Genomic DNA, 24,295 nt, shown 5'->3' on the forward strand with positions numbered 1-24,295 from the left:
AAGTTGTGCTAGCTGCCATATATTCGGCTTTAGCTGAGCTCAGAGCTATGGATTTCTGTTTCCTACTACACCAGGAGGTCACTCCCGATCCAATGTTGAAACAGTACCCAATGGTACTTTTCCGATCTATTGAACTTCTAGCTGAATCTGCGTCAGTGAACCCACTCAGCCTGATGTTATTGCCTTGGATGTACATTAGTCCATGCTCGACTGTTCCTCGTATATATTTGAGAACATGCTTGGTTGTTGCCCAGTGCGCCCTCTTTGGTTCCACCATGAACTGACTGAGGGTTTTGATAGCGTAACAAATGTCTGGCTTGGTATTGACCAGATATATCAGGGACACTATGAGTTGCCTGTACAAGGTGGGATCGACTTCTTTATCTTCGGATCCATCAATATTATTCCAGTTGGTAATGATTGGAGTAGCCATAGGTATACAGTCCTGGATTCTAAACCTTTTCAAAATATCTGTAGCGTATCTCCCTTGTCCCATGAAAATCCTATCCTTCTGCTACCAAACTTCCAACCCCATGAAATAATGCATCCGTCCCAAATCCTTCATGTTGAATTCTATAGCTAGGTTTTCCTTGCAATCTTTGATGAGCCTGTCAGAAAAAGATCATCCACATATAACACCAGGATTATAGGCTCATTCTCTACAACCAGATAGTAGAGGTTAGGATCTGCGTCACTCTTGACGAATCCCATCTTCTGCAAGTAACCATCGATTCGACCGTACCATGCTCTAGGTTCCTGTTTAAGCCCATACAAGGCTTTCTTCAACCTACATACATGAAATTTCTTCTCATGTGTCTCAAAATCCTCTGGTTGTTCAATGTATACTTCTTCTTCTATCACCTCGTTCAAGAATGCAGCCTTGACATCCATCTGGTGAATCTCCCACCGCATCTATGCTGCAAGGGATATCACGGATCTAATAGAAGTACACTTGGCTACTGGGGCGAAGGTTTCTTCGTAGTCTATCCCTTCCTTCTGAGCACACCCCTTAGCCACAAACTTGGCTTTGTATTTTTCCACCCTGTCATCTGTAGCGTATTTGACTTTGTATATCCATCTCGAACCTATAACTGACCTGTCCTGAGGCCTAGGTACCACTTTCCAGACATCCCTGACCACTATGGAACTGTATTCCTCCACCATAGCATCTACCCATACTTGATGTTGAATGGCCTCCTGAAAACTAGAGGGTTCTCCAACCTGAGCCACCAAGGCTTGGTATCTGTCTGGCTGTCTACGCTCCCTTTTCTCATTCCTGGGCGCACCAACGAAATCTTGCACATCTCGTAGTATCTGTCAAAGTTCCCGGCTTGTTCTTCCACTGGTAGTGGGTAGATCTATCTACTCCTCCTCTTCCTGAGACTCCACTTGTTGTGATACCTCTGGAGTTTTGTTTTAGGAGGAATAATGGTGTTGGTTTCTGCTGGTCGAAGTGGCTGGACCAATGGATCACCCTTTGACTGCTCTTTGGAAGGAATTTCTCAAGATTTCTTGAAATCTCTGTCCTCCATGAACCTTACATCCCATCAAATTATGATCTTCCTATTCCTTGAAAGATAGATTCTATATGCCTTAGCATTCTTGCTATATCCCACAAGATATCCCTTTTTTGCAGTTTGATCCAATTTCTTCCTCTTTTCTTTGGGTTTATGGCAGCATGTGAAACTCCCAAATATCCTGAAATGGCTCACCTCAGGCTTCTTACTAGTGAAGATACTCTCCGGAGTAATCTTACCTAATTCCCTATGAGGAGTCCTATTCTAGACATAAACTGTCATGCTGCATGCTTCTGCCCATAGGAATTTTGGCATATCCTGATCATACAACATCACTCCGATTGCTTCCACAATAGTTTTGTTATTCCTTTCTGCTACTCCATTATGCTCCGCATTATAGGGAGCTTTCCATTCTCTTCTGATGCCTTCCCTTGAGCAAAATCAGTGAAGTCCTTGTCAATGTATTCTCCACCATTGTCTGAGTGCAACACTTTTATCCTCTTTCTTGTCAGATTCTCAACTAGAGATTTGAACTCTTTGAATCGACCAAAAACTTCATCCTTGGATTTTAGAAAGTAGATCCAAGTCTTTCTGGAATGGTCATTAATGAAGGTGGTGACGTATTCAGCACCACTAATAGCTTTTGTGGACATGGGTCTGCAAATATCTGAGTGTATCAATTACAGAACACTCTTAGCCCTATTGTTACTTCTGGAATAAGCCGCTTTGGTGTACTTGCCTAATGCGCACCCTCTGCATACATCGTCTTGTTTGGTACTTAACTCTGGAACTCTTGTGACAATTCTTCCGAGATTTCTTAGAGCCCCATGGTGTAAGTGTCCCATCCTCCTGTGCCATAGTCCATTCAAATATTTTTCCCCACTACAGCCTATCAATGCCATTAGAGATTCTAGCTGTAACTTATATAGCCTGTTACTTCTGATTCCAATTTGAGCCTTATTTTTCCAACTCAGGTGTTTGACATATACCTTCTTCCCAATTAAGAAAACATCATAGCCCTTTTTTTGTAGCTAAGATACAAAGAGTAAGTTCATCCCCAATCCTGACACATGTATCACATTGGTTTCTCGAAGCCAATCCCCTGCTTTTGTTTGAAAGACTATAGTACCTCTTCCTACGGGGGTACATTTTGACTTATTTTACATGGTGATTTGGAAGTTCATTTGTTCTTCTTGATAATTCGAGAAACGTTCTCGTATTCCTATAATGTGCGCAGAAGATCCACTATCAATATACCAAACCTCGGAGGAGGCATAACTTGCCAAGCAAGCGACTTCTTCTTCCAGTTTGGAAGCTAACATAGAATAATCGCGATCCATGTTCTTCGTGCTTTCTTCTTTCCCTAGATAACTGCGTGAGTCCTTTTGAGTTGCTGCCCCGACATTATGCTCTTGACTCATAGCAGATTCTCTAATTTTGTTGCCTGATCTCTCCTCCGATACCATGTGAAAATTTATAACACAAAATTCTACTACAGTAACTGATTTATTTCTCCTACTTATCTTTCACAATAAGTTATTTACAAAACCTTTCTGTAAAGCAGTTATCACATAATAGCATAGAGAAAATAATAGTGATATACAAGCACAAGAATCAATCACATCAACACAGTTATTTTTGGACAATTGTCCCCGGAAAAACCCAATGCGGGAAAACAAGTGCAGCAGATGAGGGTTTATTTATTAATCTTTAGCAACAATCTTTTTACAAGGAACAATTCTACAGAATATTGAGACACTTCCGAGAGAAACACTCGAGACAATTTTTCCTCCTCTATCTGGAGACGTTCTGACACGCCGAAGACCCTTTGTCCTTCTCTGCATCACTTTTGCATGAGGACTGCGTCTCCAGCTGCGCTCTCTATGATCTTCCCTCTACGTTGTTTCTAGGATGCTCTGTGTCACCTCCTCCTCAGTCTCTGAATGATGTTGATGCCCTCCTCTTCCTTCACCCTACAACTCTCCCTCTAAAATCGAACTTCTTCTCCTTGAGAATTGATTTCCCTCGGGTTCCTGAGTATTTGCCCAGTGTGTCTCCAAATTACTCTCAAGTCTTCTCTTATACTTTTCCTATTGATGAATCAATTGACTGAGATTAAATCTCTAATCAACGACTAAGATTAAAATAGACTTGATCCTCGTCTCTCAGAAGCTTCTCACCCATATCTTTATTAATATTTTTATTTTCCTAAGTTTAGACTTAGGAACCCCATTAAAAATATTAATTATTTTAATAACTCATCTTCCGGGTGGAACTTCTCCAAACAATTTTTGGTTCTTGGAGATCTCATGTATTCTAGCCCATCCACAAAATTTCGGAGCTAGATCACATCCAATGCGACCCAAAATCAACACCAAATACTTCAACTTTCCTCGTCCCTCTCTTCTTCGTATTTCCCTCTTCGACCTTCTGTTGCTTCCTTCTCCGCATGAGAGATGAGTGAATGATTGATCCAAATGGAGGATGAGTTCTTCTTACATATAGGCTTCCTTCAAGGGTGAACATGGCTCTTCATGTAGGCCGACTTGATCTTGGAGGTATTTTTGACATTTTCAAGACAAAATAAAGTTTTTTTACAATTTACAATGTGCCCATAGGGTCTTTCATATATGACAATGACTTATACCTAGGAGAAACCCTAGAAGCACTCAAGGGGTGCTTGACCTATAAAATAAATTCCTTGGGAAAAAAGCCCAAGCTCAATAATAATAATAATAATTTCTTTTTCATTTTACATATATAAGAGTAGATTTCATAATTATGAAGACTGAACCTAGTTACACATTCCTCAACACTTGATCTTAACTAGGGAGGTATTCACAAGAGGTACATGACTATTCTCAATCTGAAAAGATCTCATAAGAAGAGTAGGATTGGTAACCCATCTGTCTAGCATCATAATAACCAACATTGTCACATAGCAAGGCCTTGACTAACAGCTATATCTCTCCAAAAGATCATAGCACAATGATGGCAAGACAAATTATGTATAGACACCATCATCATTGTCTCTCCAAGGTACATACCCCACCTGGGTGTTCACAGAGTATGCCCTCCCATTGGACTATTCTTATCTTGGGTAGATAATCCTCAAAGAATATCGGTCCACGACTACTCTTATCTTGAATTCCCTACCACATTCTCAAAGAGTATCGAGTGCCATATGGTTATCCAATCCTCCATTCTTTCTTCCTAAGGGAAGACAAGAATGTTGTGTCTATCTCTCCCTCTCAATTAGGGAGGACAAATCCACCAAATCAATCTTGTCCCTTAAGTATACAAGCTTCTTGTTTGGAAATGCTTTTGTCAATATGATAGTTACCTATTCATTAGTGGAGATATACCATCCTGCACCACACCATTTTGTACTAGCTCTCGTATATAGTGATACTTGTAGTTGATATGCTTTGTATTCCCATGAAACACTGGGTCCTCAGACAAACAATACAACTGGTGTTATCACAACGTATCACTATAGGGTTCATCTGTCCTTCAAATAAGTTAGACAACAACTTCCTTAACCAAGCTGCTTCCCAACTAACTTCACATGCTGCAACATATTCTCCAGTTTCCTTTTCCTGTTCATGGCCTTCACTCAGACTTACGGTTGTTAGTCCTGGTCTAGTGATGACACATGAAGAAGAGAATCATATTTATCACTCCCTCTCAACCAGGAAGTACCTCTTTATCTAGACTCCCTCGTAATCTTAGCGAGATCTGTTATATTCATGCTTCCTTCAGGAGATTAGCTTCTTCTTTTCAACATCAGAGAATCTTTCGTGGCTTCCAACCATTTCATCAGAGTTATCATCATTCCCATTATGATTATCACATCAGTGAACATCTTCACCAAGTTGATGATTGTGTACCTGCACAACTTTAATAGAAAGTACAACCAATTCTACAAAAGCATGATGTTAGCCATATCAGAATCACGGAAGAATTTCAACTTTATACATATTAGATGCTTAGCCTTAATTACGAACAAGAGACATATATCTATTAACATCTTCGCTAGGGTCTTGTCATAACAATATTTCATTCCATCTAGGGTTTCAATGTTTCTTCCAAAGGTATGACATACCTTACTTCAACAGTTTGCAAACCCTAGAAACACTTTACACAAATATAGATCTACAAAGCATCTAACAACCTTTCAAAATACATATGTTAGACTTCTCACTAGGGATTCATACAAATCCTAGATTTCATACAAAAGGATCAATCAAAGTCAATCATAGCTTAGTCATTATCTTGACTAGTTTCCACTAGGGTTAGTTCCAAACCCCTAGATTTTCAATCAACCATTAGACAATGAATAACATGACCAACTACTACTAGGATTAGTTGCAAACCCTAGATTTGCGAGTAATCATCAATCCCAACCAGAATTTCAAATTTCAACAAATCTCTCACACACATCTCAAGTTAACATTCATCATAGATTCAACTAAGGTTCAACTCCAAAACCCTAAAATTCACAAATTCATCAAACTTTATACAAATCTCAAATCATCATATTACAAAGATTTTTACTTTGACTAAGGTTTAATTCCAAAACCTAGAATTTAATTCCAAAACCTAGAATTCCATTTTCACAATCTCAACAATCATTACATACATAGATCTCAGATTGTTACATTTCACACTAGACAATGTTACTACTAGGATTTAATTGCAAAACCCTAGATTTTCATTTCCAACAATCACTTAATAGATTTTGGATTGTTATATTACACACACTAGGCAATTTTAACTTTAATAAGGTTTAGCTATAACACCCTATATTTTCAGATATTATCATCCTAGAATCTTAGATAAGGACTTCCATTAAATCCTAAAGCTCATGAAGATCAATGACTAGGTCAACACATATCTAGGAATTCATAACCATACATAGACATATCATATGTCTCAACAAAATTAATACATCTTGACCTAGACCATCCTAGGATTTCAACCAAAAGTACATATCTATTGCATGCAAATACATTTCATATCATGTGTTAGTCAAACCCAACTTCTCAACAATATCAAATAAGAGCTAGACACTTAATCATTTCGATCACACTAGGGTTTGATCAAACAAACACACACATACCAAGGAAATCATTTTTAAGACAATATAAGGGTCTTGTTCACACATTCCACCAAACCCTAATGAGCTAGGTTTCCAATGTAGAACACAACAAACCCTACATTACCAAAACTTCAAAGGTTCAGGATTTTGGATTTTATCATTCATCCCTAACAAGTTAGGTTTTCCTGATCATACCAAAATCCTAAACATGACATTATCAATAAAACTTCAACTAACATTTCACAATATCCCTAAACAACTTAGGGTTTCAGACATTCACAATAGCATACCCTTCGGTTAGGGTTTTCCAGAACATGTCTAGGGTTCTACAAAAATCAAACAAGAGTGGAGTGTGTAGATTTATCTAGATATGAATCTCCCAAACAAGAATCAATAAGATTCAATATGGCTTATTCATAACAAGGTTAGTAATAGATCATAAAATGAATAATCCTTTCAATCAATGTATTCAAAGCATACCTTTGTTTATTGACTAACCTTGTTTTGAGAGATCCTCCTTCTTGCAAATGTTTTTCCTAATCAAGACAATAGAGGGAGAAAGGTGATTAGTATTTAATATAATCAAAACTAAATGAGTACATGAACCCAAAACATGAGATACTTATCTTTGAGAGTTGTTGGGGGCTTCCTCTGAAGCTTGAGGGAATCCTACAAACTGGAACAAATAGAATGTTGTTGAGGTGGATGTTGCTTCCATATTCTAGCTTTATAGATGATGATCCAATGCCTTTCACTCGATAGCTCTTTTGTCTCGAAGTTCCACAGAATATGCAAATTTTCATTTTGATAAGGTCTTCAATTGGTGGGAGTGAACGGTCATGTGCCTTGATGCACCACTATCAATCACCCAGATGTCTACATCTTGAAATGTCCCAGAGAAGCCGAGAAGAGTCCTTCATCCCTTTCCTTGAGTGATACCTTCTTTAAAGAGAATATGAGATTCCATATTTCTTTGATACCTTTGAGATGGTTTGCAATCTTCATGATGACCTTCTTCATTGTAGCGGAAACCTTAATGATGTCCTTAGAGAATCAAACCTCTAATACCATGTTGAGAATCAATAGGGCAATGTATATGTTAATTCTCTTAACTTGATAACTGTTTGTGTTACCTTTTTACTTATTATCCTTGATCTTTATTATTCCAATGTACAATACATCAAACAACTACCAAAATAGTAAGAACAGTGACATGGTATATAGGCTGCAAGTCAGGGCGAAAACCCCTCCTCTTGAGGGGAAAACCCGAAAATCTCTTCTTATCTTTAAGATCTTTCAATTGACGAATACCATGACCTAGAATTAGACAAATACCCTCCAATATCATGTCTTCCTTGGCCTCCAGCTACATATCTTCGACCTTCTAGCAAATCCGAAATTCCGCTACCTAGCAACTTCTACTTCTCTAGGAGACTTCGATCTCCCTCTAACTTCTCTTACCTTGACTTCACTTGCCTTTCTTTGAATCCTAGGGCTAGTAGAAAACCCTAAGAGACCTTCACTTGCCTTCTTGCTCTTCTTGCTTCCAAAATTGAACCTTAGACTTACCTAGTGGAGAAACCCTAACATCGCACTTCCAAAAGTATCTGTTGCTCAAACTTCGCACTGCCCCAGAAGATTTTGCTACCCAGATTTCACACTGCCCCAGAAGATTTTGCCACTCAGAAGAAACTGTTGCCCAGATTTCGTACTACCAGAAAAATGTAGAGAGACCCAAACACTTCGACTTTCCTTGTCCTTCTCTTATTCGTATTTCCCTTTTCTACCTTCTGCTGCTTCCTTCTTCGCATGAGAGAGCTCATTAGGCCGACTTGATATTGGAGGTATTTTTGACACTTTTCAAGACAAAATAAATTTTCTTTTACAATTTCCAATGTGCCCACAGGGTCTTTCATATATGAAAATGACTCCTATACCTAGGACAAACTCTAGAAGCATTCAATTTTTGCTTGACCTATAAAATAAATTCCTTGGGAAAGAAACCCAAGCTCAATAATAATAATACTAATTTTTTTTTCATTTTATATATACAAGAATAAAATTCATAATTATGAAGGTCGAACCTAGTTACACATTCTTCAACGAAAACCACGTGCCTGTTGATCTAGATTGTCATTGATGTCAATATGGCAATATTTTGGATACTAAATAATGATGTGAAGCCCAACGGAGCAGATCTGCGAAGAAACAGGAGTAGTACACCCTAGTACGCCCAAGAAGGAAAGATATTGGAAGTCACCAAAAGAGAAAGCCAAAGAGTAAGACGAAGAAGTTCATCGAAAGGAGAAAAGAGGAACACACAGCGAAAAAGTAAAGAACTAAGAAACAAAGAGGAACACGTAGCAGGTCGAAGTTCTGTTGCAGGGAGGCTGAAATTCTGCTGCTGCAAGGCCGAAGTTTCAGGTTGAAGCTGCTGCTGGGAAGTTATCATTTGGAGAAGAAGGAAGGGTTGACTTGGTGATTGGAGGAAGCCTGTGTCTAAGTCAAAGAGTTTTGGATTATCTCATCTTGTCTTTGAATCTACTGAAGGAAGAGTTTTGACTAGGTTTTCCCCTCAGGTATTTTTCCCAGTTGTCCGTTTACATCTTGTGTCTCTTGTTCTTGTGATCTTCATACACATATAATTTGATAATTTCTTGATGAAACATAATTTAATAAAGAAGTAAAAGAAGCCAACATAATTCACAAGTAATTATCAAGAAGAGGAATCAAAACCCTAATTCCTACTAGCATTGATTTCTCAACATGGTATCAGAGCTAAGGTCAAAAAAGGTTGGAGATCACTTTGTTGGCCTAAAAAAAAAAGGCTACTCCCTCTATGACAAGTTACTTGAAGATGGGGTTCAATATCATAAGAATTACAGGAAGCTGGATTGGAAGGATCATCTACAACTTATCTAAGAAAGTCAAAAGCGAAGGGTTCTTGGCTGCACTTACAAGTACTCTTGATGATGACAATGCATGGATCATTGATAGTGGAGCATCAAGAAATGTGATATGAGAAAGCGAACAACTTCATACTCTATCAATGGAACAATCATCTCATGTAGTGGAGCTAGGAGACAACAACAATTATGTAGTCAAGAACCTTGGATCTACATCTTTGAAGCTAGAAAATGGAGCAAAGCTACACGTCAACAATATACTCTATGTTCCAGGTTTGAAAAAGAATTTACTTTCAATTTCTTGTTTAGAAGATAAAGGAGATAGGGTTTCCTTTGTAGATGGTAAAGTCTTGGTTTGGGGAAAGGATTCAAGCATTGAAAAGGCAAAGGTTATTGGAGTTCGTGAAGGAAGACTATATAGAGTTATAACACCATCTCCTCAAGCCCTAGTTCACATGGAAATCAATCCTATCGAACTATGGCATAGAAGATATGGGCATATACACTACAAGATCATTCCCTCTCTCAATCAAATGGTAAATGGCATCCCTAACATCAAGGAAGATCGTGAAGGAGTATGTAAGGGATGTTCTTTGGGAAAGAATGCAAGGAAGCATCCCCCTTCCTCATTTAGTGGAGGGATTCTTGTGGGTGGCCTAATCTTGCTTTTAGTTTTTTTCTTAGCTTTCTAGTTTTTAAATTTCATATTGTGCATGCTTAAGATCGATACATTTCACTCCACATGCAAATTTTTACTAATCTTGTATTTAAATTCCCACATGCATATGCTCTCAAGTTTTGCAAACTATTTCTCTTTGAAGCATTTGCATGAGGCATTAGTTTAATTTGGGGAATTAACACAATTTGCACTTCACCTAGGCATTTTAGTATATGAAGGCCCCAAGTCTCATTAAAACTTACCTCCAACTTAAGTTGGTTGAATAGACTTTTAGGGACCCTCTACCTCTATTGACTCCTCATTCTGAGATCCAAACATTTGGGCGAGGATGAGGTGCGAGGACTAGAGTTCCATTGTAACTTTGCCTTAGCACTAATTAATAAAATAAACCAAGACCTCATTCCATCATATTTGCTTTGTTTGCAAATTTCTTAAATTTCTTGCTATCTTGATGGTTTAAAGTCTCACATGCAAATCTTATTTCAAGAGGCACTTTGGATGCAAGCATTGTAATTCTTTTTAATCTTGCAACAAGTTTAATTTTTCTTGTTCTTGGAAATTGACTCATCTTGTGGTTTAATCATTGTCATAAATGGTCGATTTCGCTTTCAAGTACTATTATTTTGGGTTGCAAACTTAATTGCATGTTGTCATCTCAGTCTAACATTTGAGTTATTTTTTATTCTTTTGAGCAAGATAGTTTCCATGTTTCGATTTGTAGACTTATTCATCTTGAAAGCATTTATAATATCCTGTGCTAACAATTTATTGTTTCACTTTTCAAGATTATTTTGGCTTTCCATTTGAAAGCATTTCACTTCATTCTAAGAAAATACAATTTCATTTATTAAAGAGAAATACTTTGAAGGCACTGGTTGTTTATGTATTTCATGCTTATCTTATATATTTATCGTTATTGCTCATATCAGTTTTGCTTATAAATCTTAAAGAAATAATCTATTTAACTAACAATTCTCCTAGAAACTCACATCCTTTTTAACTTAACTTTTCATTAGGGACCACCCCCCTTAGCTAACCTAGGAGATAGCTCAAACGGAGAGAGTAGCCCCTTCTCTGAGTTCCCTGCCACCAACCACACCTTGTGGGGTTGAAGGACTTTCTCACTAACTTGTAGGTAGGTGTAGGCGGCAGGGTCAACAAGGATCATGCCTACAAAAGATCCAAGGATATTCCAATTGATTCCGATGACAAAGATACACCACTATTTGAAGAAGAAGAACATCATGATAAGGCAACTACAAACCAAGAAGAAGAAGATGAAGGACCAAGTGAGCCGATTCAAACTATAACAAGGAAGAGGCCAAATTGGTTGAAAGCTACTCTTAAAGATGTTGAAGGACATGGAGCTGCTAAAGGAACTTTTAGAGAAAGAAAAAGACCAAAAAGATATTTAGGATATGCAACATACATGACAAAATTGATAGAAGTTGAACCAACTACATTTGAAGAAGCTTCTCATCAAGAAGAATGGAAGAAGGCGATGCAAGAAAAATACCAATCCAACATGAAGAATGGAGTCTAGGAAATCGTTCCTAGGCCAAGTGACAAATCAATTGTCACTTCAAAATGGATTTACAAAATCAAATATGATATTGATGGAAGTATAGATAAATACAAAGCTATATTTGTTTCAAGGGGCTTTTCTCAAAAGGAAGGTATAGAATATGAAGAAACCTTGGCACCTATTGCTAGATATACTACTATAAGATTGTTTTTTTCGCTAACTGCTACAATGGGATAGAATATTCATCAAATGGACGTAAAAACAACATTTCTGAATGGGACCATTGCTGAACAAGTATACATTGAACAACCAAAAGGCTTTGATTTGAAATAAATAGCAAGGCCACACATGTTTACAGACTTAAGAAAGCTCTATATGGCTTAAAACAAGATCCTAGGGCATGGTATGCAAGAATGGATGCATATTTCTTCAGAATTGGGTTCATCAAAAGTTTTGCAGATCCAAATCTCTACATCAAAGTAGTGAACAATGAACCAGTCATTAAGCTACTTTATGTAGATGATTTGTTTATTATAGGTGTGGAGCGCAGAATACAAGAATGCAAGAAGATGCTGACAGCTGAATTTGAAATGAAAGATTTGAGACTTATGCACTATTACTTGGGTTTGAAAGTTTGACAAAAACTTGGAGAAATATATCTGGGTCAAGGCAAATACATAATCAAGATTTTACAAAGATTCGGTATGATGGATTCCAAGCCTATGACTACTCCCATGATCACTAATCTCAAGAAGTTGAGACTCTTCGACTCTAGTCTCATCAATCCCACTAGTGAGCTATCATAGTTTGGTGGGCTCTCTGGTGTAGCTATTAAATATAAGACCTGAAATATGTTTTGTTGTAAATATTCTTTGTCAATTTTAGTTGGAGCCTCATCATGACCATTGGATTCTACAACAATCCCACTTCAGAGATCGACCAACCTTATTGAGGTTTCATGGCTCTCATCTTCAAAGTTTTGGTACTTCCGCATTATGTACTTCTTGACTGGAGCGGGCCCATGTCTTGCCATTTAGTGGATCGTTATGGGATCTGCAATTTCAGCTCCATGATAATTTGAGCACTAGCATCTTTCTCTCTTTTTTGGGGGGAGTTTTTTCCTACGGGTTTTTCTCTCTTTCTCCGCTTATGAGAGTTTGTAAATGGGTTCTTAATCAGGCCTTATTGCCAGGACCCATTCGTTGTTTTCTTTCTTTTTTAGTTACTCCGTATGTTTCTCCTAATGGGGGGTGTTAGAGTTTGTCTTTTCCAACGCTTCATTTCACTATGAGCTTCATTTCATTTTTTAGTTATCCTTATCCGACACTGGGCTTCCTCCATTGCTATATAATGGAGGTCTTCTATGTACATTTACACAACAATATGAGTAATATAATACTTTTACATGGCCCACGGTTGTCCCTTCTCATTCCCTACTCCTTTCAACTCTTTATCACATTCCACCACCTTTTAAAGGATGTACCTTGGACATATTATCCCCTTTAAAAATAGAAACCACCTAACGGGATACTTAGTTAACCGCATTTCGAGTTTGGAGACATTAGCACATGCCAAAGCCCATTATGGAAGGCTAGGCCATTATGAAGTCCCCATCTGTAGTCCATGGTTTGTAAGCTCTTTTACTCAATTTCCTTGATGACTAGTTGTACTGGAAGGACGGGGGACCCATTGAATCTTATGCAGGATTGCAGCTGGTCTCCATCTTGGGTTTAGTCTCCCTATATGGGGTCCTAACCCTCTAGAGGGATACATTGGCACATGTAGGGTGTGTGTTGAGAGCCATGGGCCTCCACAGCAGTAGATAAAACTCCATGGATTCCCAGAGATGTTTAGATATTTCTCGAGATTCACCTATTGGATGAGGAAGATGCACATGGTTCATCTTTTCCTAGCTAGCCCCACAGATGTACCATGCACTTTACAGCTAACCCAATACTTGTAAAATTATGTGGCATCACCTACAACATCATTTGAGCCCTTACAGATGGTCTACAGGCATCTTGGACTTACTTGGAGACCCATGAGGTGACTTGTGTGCCCTCACAGCCATTGGGAGCACCATAGGCTTATTATGTGGAGAACAAGGGACCAACACCTTGTCCATTACTTTTGGAAATCCAACTAATCAATTTTGCACTTATGGACTTCATCGGGCCTCTTAGAGAGCCCAATGAAATGCATTATTGATCATTCGACATCTTGGGAGGCTTATTATTTTATTTGTGAGCTAGTTTGGTGGGTTTGTCACCAATAGATAGTTATTTGCACATTATTTCAGTTGATGAGCTAATGTAGCCTCAAATTAGGTAATTCGAACTCCTAATGAGTGTATAAATAGGAAAGACATGAATTAATTTGTATAATCACTTTGGATTGGATCTCTTCTCTCTCTTGAGAATTTCACACTTTTTTTTGGAGGATGAATTGGAGCTTTATGGATGAATTTTGATGTTTGGATTTAGTTTATCTTATCTTTGGAGCTTCTCTATTGTCAAATTGTGGATGGTAGGATATGTTCTATTACATGTAAGTACACGCTTTTAACGCTATTCTTATTTTACTTTGTCATATACATTGGATTGGGAATTTCGCTATTTTTAGGGCTAATTGTTGCCTGCATTTACCGCTTAAATTGTGGAATTTTGTCTCAATGTAGCATCTATCAATGTATGGGCCATGCAATTTGAATGAAATTTCCTAGGGATAATTCTATCAACGAATTCATCTTGATAAGCCATCACCTTTTGCAAGTCGAAGTATAAAGTTGTAAGGTTTCTTCCCTTTGCCCTAGAAGGCAAGCGAGGTAGTATTAAGGCCTCCTTGACTAAGAAAGAAGGTCCTCATTTATATTTATCTTAGAATCCATTCTACCAAGATTAATGCATTGATCTACCAAGAGGTGGTCACTCAAAAATCAACTCGTTTTCACCTTCTTCTAGGTCTAGCCAAGTTGGGTCACCTAGGGCATCATTTTCTCGACAAAGTAGTCCTCCAAAAAGTTTTATCTCATAGCCTCTCCTACGTTGGTGTGTACTCAATGCCTCCTCCAATTTTGAAGCTATTCTGACGATGGAGTTGTGAGATACCCAAGCCCTAGCTTCGAGATCAAAATTTTCCTTGGTATCACCAAGGCTAGTGCCACATAGGATCAATTTGACACCTTTCTTGCTTTGATCCTTTCCCCCTCCTTATCTGGGTTAATAACATCATTGGTTGCTAAATTCTTGCCGCTTAACCTAGGCTAGGTCCACTTGGTCCCATGTGGTCCCACTCCCTTGAAAAGATAATTCTTCAAGAACCATCTGAGATACCAATTTCAATAAGGATTTTAGGGATTGGGAAACTCTTTCACAAGTCATATTCCCTAAACCTAGCCCTCAAATCCCCACATCCTAGAAGACATTGTATATTGCTTAGAAAGCAAATAAGCTCCATTCTTGACCCTCTTCTGGAAAGGGATTGTTTGGGTTACTTTATATCCATTTGTTGATTTATCCTTCATTTGTGACTCTATATATACCAAGTCTCCTCCCATCAATGAAAGTTTGTAAGTAGTAGGGAGCCTTAGTTGAGGTGACAATGGGCTAAGTATCCATTTGTGTCCCTTGGTCTAGCATTTGACCCTTTAGGAATCCCCTTTAGGTCCCTTGCTCGTTTGAGCAGTAACATTTTGGCGCCATTGTTGGGGACACGAAACGTGTGTTTTTTTCCCCATACAACACATTGACATATCATTATTGGCGACTCCATTGGAAGAACAGAGCCCTAGTTCACTTTAAGGTTGATGCTTGTAGGGTGAAGCAAGCATTTTTCTAGGCATCTTTAATTCACCCTAGCAACTTCATTATAATCCTAATATGAAAAATCATAGAAAATGGAGATTTCTCTTGGTCCTATATTTACAAAACTCAATAACCAAGAGATTCAGGAATTGCAAAAGAAAGCGGTGGAATATGCAGAATCTTATCAAAATATATTGGAAAGTATGGATATGGAATTCATGCTCAAGTTTTATAGGTCGCAAGAAGAACAACTCGACATAGTAAGGTGTGCTTATGAAAAGGATCCTAGTCGTCTCCTTGATCTTGCTCACATAACCTATGCTATGAATATTCTGGATAACCTGATCAATAACAATGAGAAAGGGAATACCCCCTCTAAGGATGATGAAGAGTTGGATCCTCTAAGCCTCCAAATCACACAAGAAAGAATGGATGAATATACTAGGTCATGCAGGGAAGTAATAAGGGAATATAATTCTAATAAAGTTTTCTCCCATTTATATGATGAAGAGGTGAAGCTTCATAAGATGAAATGTGAATATAAAGAGAACCCTACTAATGCTCTTCTCCTAGAAGCATATTACCAAAATCATGTAACAAATACCTTATCCATTGTTCTTCAAGAGAAGAGAGCAGAAGAGAGGTCTCGCTCCTCAACCAACCAAGATGAAGATGACCTTAAGGATCTTGGTTATGAGAAGGAAGATGAGTCCTCGTTGGGGCCGCAAGATGGACAGGATGCTATTGAGAGCACATGTGTTGTGTAGAATGAGGCCAAGATTGGCCTTACCTTTCTTAAGGGTATCACTTCTAATGACCCTCATTTGGAGAACCTTGAGGAAGGTAATCCCGTGAGCTCCTTGGAAGATAACATTGGAGATTATTTCCACAACGAAAAGGAGAAAAGGGAGATTGTTGGGCTTCAATTTGATCGTGCTCCATTTATGATACTAACAAAGAAGATGAGATTGAGATTGGTTTTTCCTTTATCCAACGCATTTCTTGCGATCACATATCCATCAATACCCTTGGGAATGAGAATTATTATTTTCCCTTGCATGAAGAAGAACAGTTGGAAGTGATTGATTCTCCTTTTAATGAAAGTCCAATCTTTGATGATTATAATGAGGAAAGCAATGAGGCTCCTACCTACCCACCTTATGATTATGTATTCAAAACACTTAACCCTTTAGATTGTGGGGAAGGAAAACCCGTTGAATATGGCACTTCACCCTCCTCTTTTCCTTTCCCTCTTGTTCATCACCTTGAGTCTTCCTCAAGTGAGTCCCTTGTCCCTTTGGCTATGACCTCAAGTGACCATGCCCCTTTTTCCCTTCCTGAATATGGTGTCAAGGAAGAACCCTCCATTGAATATACTTTATCCCCTTTGACTCATCCTCAGGATTATTATCACTACGCGACCTTTCCTCCCCAATGTGACCATCACCATGGGAGACCTATTTGTTGCACTCCTCCTATCCCTCGCCCTTCATTCCCTTCTCATCACGACCTTGTGGCATCTACAAAGCATAATATTATAAACAATGAATATGAGAAGGAGTTCTTGGGAGTGATCATTCGTTCCACCATTATGTACCTAGAAGGACAGCTCGGGACCTTTAGATTGACCTATTTTCTTTCTCCTAGAACTTTCCTTTACATCGAATGGATATCATGTTTTCCCACCTCCTACCCCCTTCATCCTCCCTATAATTGTATCCGCATTTGCTTTAGGATTGGCGGCATGACTAATCATACTAGCAAGCATATGTATATTGATATGATGATATGTTGCTTGCATTGGATTTATGATTACACTTAGTACTACTATAGGCATTGTAGGGTAGGATGCATTGCATGTTGATTTTTGCATTAGAACCAATGTCATATGCTATTTCTCATGGTATACTAGATGCATCTTTGCATATTTTATTTTTCTGTTGATTTTATGGCCTAACATTATGCATGTGAGATCATGGGACACCGCAAAAACATGTTGCCCCGTGCTCTTCATCTATTATATGTGCAGGTAACAGGTCAACAGTAACTAAGAGATTGTTGGAGTTCTCGTGACCTCCCGTTCGAGTAGCTTTGTCCACTTCTTCGAGAGATCACGTCCCAATTGGAGCCAGATGCTACGCACCATTTTGTGGTTGATATCCCTAGGAGATTTGTTTTCTCCAAGATGGTCCTCAGCTGCCAGCCAAAAGCCCCTTGCAACCACCAACTAGCTCCTTGTGCCATTTCTCTACCACCTGAGCTAGCCATGTGGTCCCTCACCCATTTGCCATGATCGTATGTTTGAAGATGGGCCTCCCGAACCTAAAGGTGTGCCTTGTCATTTGGTAATTGAGTATTGTAGTTTTCTTATCATAGACACTTCTAGGCATGGATTAATGGGGGAATTCAGCAGAAAGAATGGGCTATGTCTATGCTCTTGTCCCCTAGACCCCTTTTGGATATTAACCTTGGATTCTAGTCATGTGGTATCTCTTTTACTGACCGTTTGGCTTTAGGGATGGTATTTCACGGGAAACCCTGATTTTGGTTGCGTGGTCCCACCTCCTCATCCACATATATATCCCCTTTTCCACTCATTATAAACCCATTCATCATTTCTCCCACCTGGGTCAACATTCCTCCACTGGGTCTGGATAGGGTTAGCTCTCCCCTTTCCCTTCCCACACCTTGGGTGAGGCCTAGAATGATGCCCTAGAGTTTGATGCAGCTAAAAGGAAAAGTAAAAGCATAATTGGCCACATTCAATAGGAAAATGTACCGCAAAATGCAAAAGATGGTCGGAACAAACACATTTAGCATGTGGGCAAAAGCCAATACATGAGCTCTACCCCATCATCGTTGCCATCACCTTGGTTTCCACAGGTTCTGTGAGCCGCCTTCATCATATAAGAACCCATGATTGTCCCAACCCCTGGTGAGCAATGAACCGCCCTACCTTAAAACGAGGTATCCACTACTATATCTCACACATCATGCTCTTACCCCTTGAGCGCGGAGCAGTTAATTGAAAGTCCGTAAAGAGTAAGGGGTTTTGGCTAAAGTGACATTGGGCCTCTACCTCATTCTTAGCATTGTGTCTAGCTTTTTGTCTTGTAGGGTTTGCCTCTCCAAGGCTTGCTAGATTTTGTAGTAGTAGGCACCACTAGTTGCATGGACTTAGGGTTTCTCTTATCAATTGAGGGTTTGTTTCCACTACTTAAGGGTTGAGTTAGATCACTACGTCTTGAAAATGGAGTGGACATTTCAATTGTGCCATATTTTGGATATTGGGATGGGAAAACTCTTTGGATTTATATGTTTTCTAGATATCTTATATATTTTGAGACCCAAGAGAGACATCATTTCTTATCTTATGAACTAGGAGGATTTCTTGCCACATTCTCTTTCTATTCTAATGAGAGATATCTAGATTTATACATAAAAAAGGTGATTACTTATAGGAGGGAGAACTCGGGGGACCTTTCCAAACCCTACACCACGAGGCTCAGTTGCTCCTTTTTCGTTCCCATCTTGGTGATTGGAGTTATAGACCACCATGGAAATTTCCCAACCATGGGTGCAGATGATATCGATTTTGTTATACAACCTCACGCTCAACACGGAAATTTCCCATCTCTATGAGATCACAAGTCATACACAATCCTTGCTTTGTACTACCCCCCAACCTAGTTCAAGTAACCGAGTGCACATTACTACATTTTCTCTTTGGCCTCAAATTTTAGAAGAATTTCAATGAACTAATCTTATGCTCTCCCCAAGATAACCTAATCAAACTTTTTCAACCTTGGGCACTCCTCAAAGGACATGACCAAGCTTTTCATTTCTCCTTCATAGTGATAGTGGATGACAGAGGCATTTGTGTTACCCCTTTACTTGTTGGGTATCCTCTCTTCCTAGAGTTTACCTATATAGTCATCTTTTCTTGCGTACTTCTCTTTTCTTTGTATCATTTTATCTTTTAACATTTAGAAATGATATTGATTCTCCCATAATATGATGTTCTTTGCCTATAATCGATCCCCTTCAAATTATTCTTTGGTCAATGTGTGGACATTAATAATATTATTTTACGGTTACTTACCTTATCTAAACAGAAAATATTCTCATAAATGAGTTAAATTAAACATTTACAGAAATTCAAAATTATAGGGAAAAATAAATATATATGTAAGTAACAATTTAATTCGAAAAGCTTATGATCCTTATTGCCAAACCCAAATTTTTATTCCTTGCTCATTTTATATTGTCCTAAATTAAACATTTATTTAAACTTTGATGCCCATTTTCAACCTTTCCAAATTTTTATATATATTTAAATATTGAGAAAATGAAACATTTAGATTAATTGATACCATTTTTGTACTTTTCTACAAGTAACAGTGGATTCAAATTCAATACCTTGGCAATGAAGATACTCCAAAGCGACAACAACCTCTGCTACATAGAATCTGGATAAGGATAATTGTATTATTTTTTTAATGCAGAAAGATAATAAAAAACAATATAAGGTTGAGTTTCATTTGGATTGTATATCGAACATAAATTCTCCTTCTAAAATTGAAAATTAAGAAGCACTTCATAATCATTTTATTTTTCTATTCTTGAACAACAAGGGTATCACTAATAAGAATAAACCCAACCATACAAATAAACTCCAAAAAAACTATTTTATCGATTTTATAATGATGCACGATATGTCAAGAGATGTAGTTTAATGAGCCTACTGAAAAAAAGTAGTGTGTGCTATGAAAAGAAGAAAGGCAGTGTGACTATTACCGAGCAGCATCTTCACGAAGAACCTTCATAGGTTGTCTGTCTACGAGCATGAAAAGCTCTCCTCCAGGGGCAAAATCAGTAATTAAGCACACGTGTGTCTTCGTCTGCAAAATGAAATATGGAAAGATAAGAATATAGCTAAATCACGTTTACGGTAAAATATTATATATTGAAGAGTTAGCTATATTATATATTATATGTTAGCTAAATCGTGTTTACGATAAGGAGCTAGGGAGAAACAAAAAGTACTATATTGAAGAGTTTAACCCCACTCTTGAGTCTTAATCATCAACAAAAAGCGTATATAGGAGCCAATATTTCTTGGAGAGCCAAAATTCGTATTGTTCAGTTAAGGAATAATTCTCATCAGCAACTCTGTTTCAAACAGGGCATTGGAAAAGGCCAAAGAAGTGTGGGAAGAAAGAGTATGTATTTTTTTTCTCTTTTGGAAAAGTGGTGAAAAACATTTCATTTTAGGATGTGAGGCCTTATGCAGATATTCTAGCGACTAGATCTTGGGATAATTCATTCAGCGAGGGGTTTGTCGAAAATGTGGGAGCATTTATTGTGAAGCTTCACAAGAAAAGGGTTGAATACATGAATCAGATAGTGAAGCAATCTGCCCCATAAGCTATATTTAGCCTCGTGGACGTTAAAAATAATTTCTTTATTTCTTTCTTTCTATACTAATCATCAACTTCAAACATGAAGAAAAAGAGTGGTCATGGACAATTCTCCAAGGTGGAATGTGTATACATTTATCTAAACTTTTCTCTTGGATATCGAATTATTAAATTTAGTTGATGGTGGTGATGAAGTTTGGAATACAATCTGATGGTTTTGTGTTTTGGTAAGCCAATAGTTTCTTCCACTTTGTCAAAGTAACACCATCATTATTAATGTGTCTATAGGGGTGACAATCATAATTAAGGTAGTCAAAATACATGCTTGACTTGACGCCAATCAAGCATGTGTTACAAAGAAGACTTCAAAAGAGTGGATCTTGTATGTTGAGGATCTAATAATAACTTCAATGTGTGTAAAGGTCCTTTCTCAACACCTTATATAAGCAATTATTAACAATTAGTGAAGACATTTCTGTATGATAAAGTGTGATTCTTTTAATTTGACTAAATGTGGTAGGATTTTACCTTATATGATAATTTAAACAATGACGCATTATTTATTTAATAAGTTTCTTGGTGAAGCAACAATGGATTATTTATTTAGTAATTGTCTTGGTGAAAAATCTTATCAAAAGATAAGTTTGTGTTGATTTGAGGTAGCATCAGATGTGCTCTAGCCATGAGATCTCCAAGAACCAGAAATGGTTTGGGCAGATTTTAACCAGTTTGGGAGATATTAAAATAATTAATATTTTTAATGGAGTTCCTAAGTCTAAACTTAGGAAAAATAAAATATTAATAGTATTAATATAAAACTGAGCTAGAATGTTCCAAAAGTCATGGATCAAGCCAAATATAATCTTAGCCGTTGATTAGAGATTTAATCTCGACTGTTGATGGACAAACGAGAAAAGTATAAGAGGAGGCTTGAGGGTCAGTTGGAGAACACACTAGAGTGATCAGTTATTCTATTCTCTAGAGCAGGGTTTGCTAAGAGAGATAGGATCAGTGATCAGCAACGAGGGGCAGCGAATATATAACAGAGAGGTAGAGTTGGTACCAGAGAGATAACGCAGAGCCCAAAAAGGTTGACGCAAAGGCAGTTGGGTAATATGCAGAGGCAGCCAGGAGAGGCCAGTGTGTGAGACGTAGATGGTCTAGGGGCTGACGCAGAAGCTCCAGAAGGTGACGCAGAGGCTAGTAGAGTTGACGCAGGGCCAAGAGGCAGCGCTGAAAGGATTTCATGGGACAGACTAGGTGCTGGTGAGCCAGGTAGGGTGAAGCAGTCCCTATCAGAGTGACGCAGAGCAGTGGGAACTACAATTGTTGCTGTGGGATAGTTCATACAGTGATTAATCAGTCGAAATATCTATCTCCGAGGAGAGGTACTACTTCCGAGGTCATTTTCTATGGGTGAGCCATTTCTACACCTTGGTTGTATTCAGAAAACTGCATAATAATAAAACCCTATGAATAGTTGCACCGGTTTTCCCGCATTGGGTTTTTCCGAGGACATTGGTCCAAAAATAACGGTGTCACTTGTGTGCTTGTTTTCTTTCAATTGATGATCTATAGATGTTGATATTGTACTTGTGTTTATTTTCAGTATTTACATAGTAAATAGCCTGTTAAGTAATTAAACAAGTAGGAAAAAATAAACCAGATAGTATAGGAAGAATTTCTAACGGGTTATACTTAGAAATTTCAACATGGTATCAGAGCGTGGTTGCAGATCATAGGATAACTAAAGGCATCAGCTAGCAGAGCAGTAGCAACAAATTCAGCTGTCCCGAGTGACAAAGATGATCCGTGCAGAAGGCGACAAAGGAAGGAGTGACGCAGAGAGACTGCATCATCATTCTGGGCCAGAGAGAGGCAGCACAAAGGCTAAGGGAGGCAGAATCAGGCTCACGCAGAGGCTAGGAGGGTTGACACAGTTGGCTAGGGGAGCTTATTTGCCGGTGTCGGGATTGCGCAGAGCCAAGTGGTTCAATCCTTCAATTGCTGGGGTATAGGAGGTTGCGGGTAATTTGCGGAGCAAAGCTGGTGGTGTACTGTGGTCAGAACAATACCTAACATGGCAAGACCAAGGAGGAGGGTTTTCCAAAAGGGAAATCGAGACTTAGAGGGAGTCGAACCGAGAGCTTCCAGACGAGAAGTTGAGAGACTCAGCAGGAGTCGAACAGAGGACTTCCAGATGCGAAGTTGAGAGACTCAGTAGGAGTCAAACATAGGACTTCCAAGAGGAAAGTAGAGAGACTCAGAGGAGTCAGAACAAGAGCAACATAATGGCCGTGAATGGACTGAGAGATCAGGATATGTTGGACGGAGCATCCAACTTCGTGGTCTAGAAGGCCAGGATCTTGTCTGTTCTAGACAAATTCGCATCAAGGACTTCGCCTCGAAAACAATAGTGATCCCAGTTGACCCAGCTGAAAATGATAAGTACGAGGAGGCAATGTCCATGGAGAAGTACATTATCCTTAATGGGGTCAAGGATCATGTGGTGCCGCATATTGTCGAGAAGGACATGCAAATGAAATGTGGGATGCCCTGTAGAAATTGTACCAGCATACTTCCGTGCAAAGGAAGATGTTATTTGAAAATAAACTACGGTCATACCAGATGCAGAAGGGAGAGCAGATAGATGTCTTCCACGGTCGATTAAAGGAGATCCGTGACCAGCTAACTTTCATAGGGCCATGCCAGATCAGGAACTAATGGTGAGGACTGCATTTAATGCAGACTCAGAGGATTGGGAGGTATTTGTCCAGAGCATACTAGGCAGGTCGAGCCTTCCAGATTGGGAGAACTATGGGCGGCTCTTCGTCAAGAAGAGATCAGACGAGTGACCAAGGCAGGGAATAGCGGAAAAGGGGTCAGAATGGAGGAGGAGGAAGAAGAGGATGCGGCTATAGCATCTGCGGGAAAGCAAAAGAGAAAGAAGAAAGACCCCTCCAAGGTCAAATGCCTCCATTTGGGGAACTGGGTCATTTTGCGAACCAGTGTCCTAGGAAGAAGAGTAAGGGAGAGGCTTCTGAGACCAAGGCAGCGCCAACAAGGGCAGAGAAAGAAGTCGAGGAGGATGACGATTGTGCCATGAGTGCTCATGTGCCACTTGAGAAGTGGGGAGACATCGAGCTATAGAGGAGGACTACAGGCGATGAGGGGAAGGATCCTTGAGGTACTCAACCTCTTGGATTATATCTTGCTATGGGAGCCCCAAAGAGGAGTAGCAGGACTGGCAGATGTCAGTAGAGACGGATGTGGATGGAGCAGCAGAGAGTGCTATAGTGCAGTAGTCCCGGGACAGCGCGAGGCTAGCAGGTTGCAACAGTACG

The 24,295-nt window shown here is 38.9% G+C and overlaps 1 protein-coding gene across 2 annotated transcripts in view; it reads right to left on the bottom strand.

Moving 5' to 3' along the window:
- Nucleotides 1–24,295, bottom strand: part of LOC149155683 (phototropin-2-like) — a 523,795-nt gene that overhangs the window by 191,632 nt on the left and 307,868 nt on the right. For both annotated transcript variants that reach the window (XM_089445926.1, XM_089445925.1), the window contains exons 16-17: nt 20,329–20,432; nt 19,951–20,000 (exon numbers count right to left, since the gene is read on the bottom strand). In XM_089445926.1, the coding sequence (XP_089302052.1) occupies nt 19,951–20,000; nt 20,329–20,432 (154 nt within the window). The remainder of the gene's footprint in view (nt 1–19,950; nt 20,001–20,328; nt 20,433–24,295) is intronic.

Source organism: Pinus tabuliformis, chromosome 9, assembly GCF_031772625.1.
Source record: "Pinus tabuliformis cultivar Carrire ecotype Pingquan chromosome 9, CPIR1, whole genome shotgun sequence".
Taxonomy (NCBI): Eukaryota; Viridiplantae; Streptophyta; class Pinopsida; order Pinales; family Pinaceae; genus Pinus; species Pinus tabuliformis.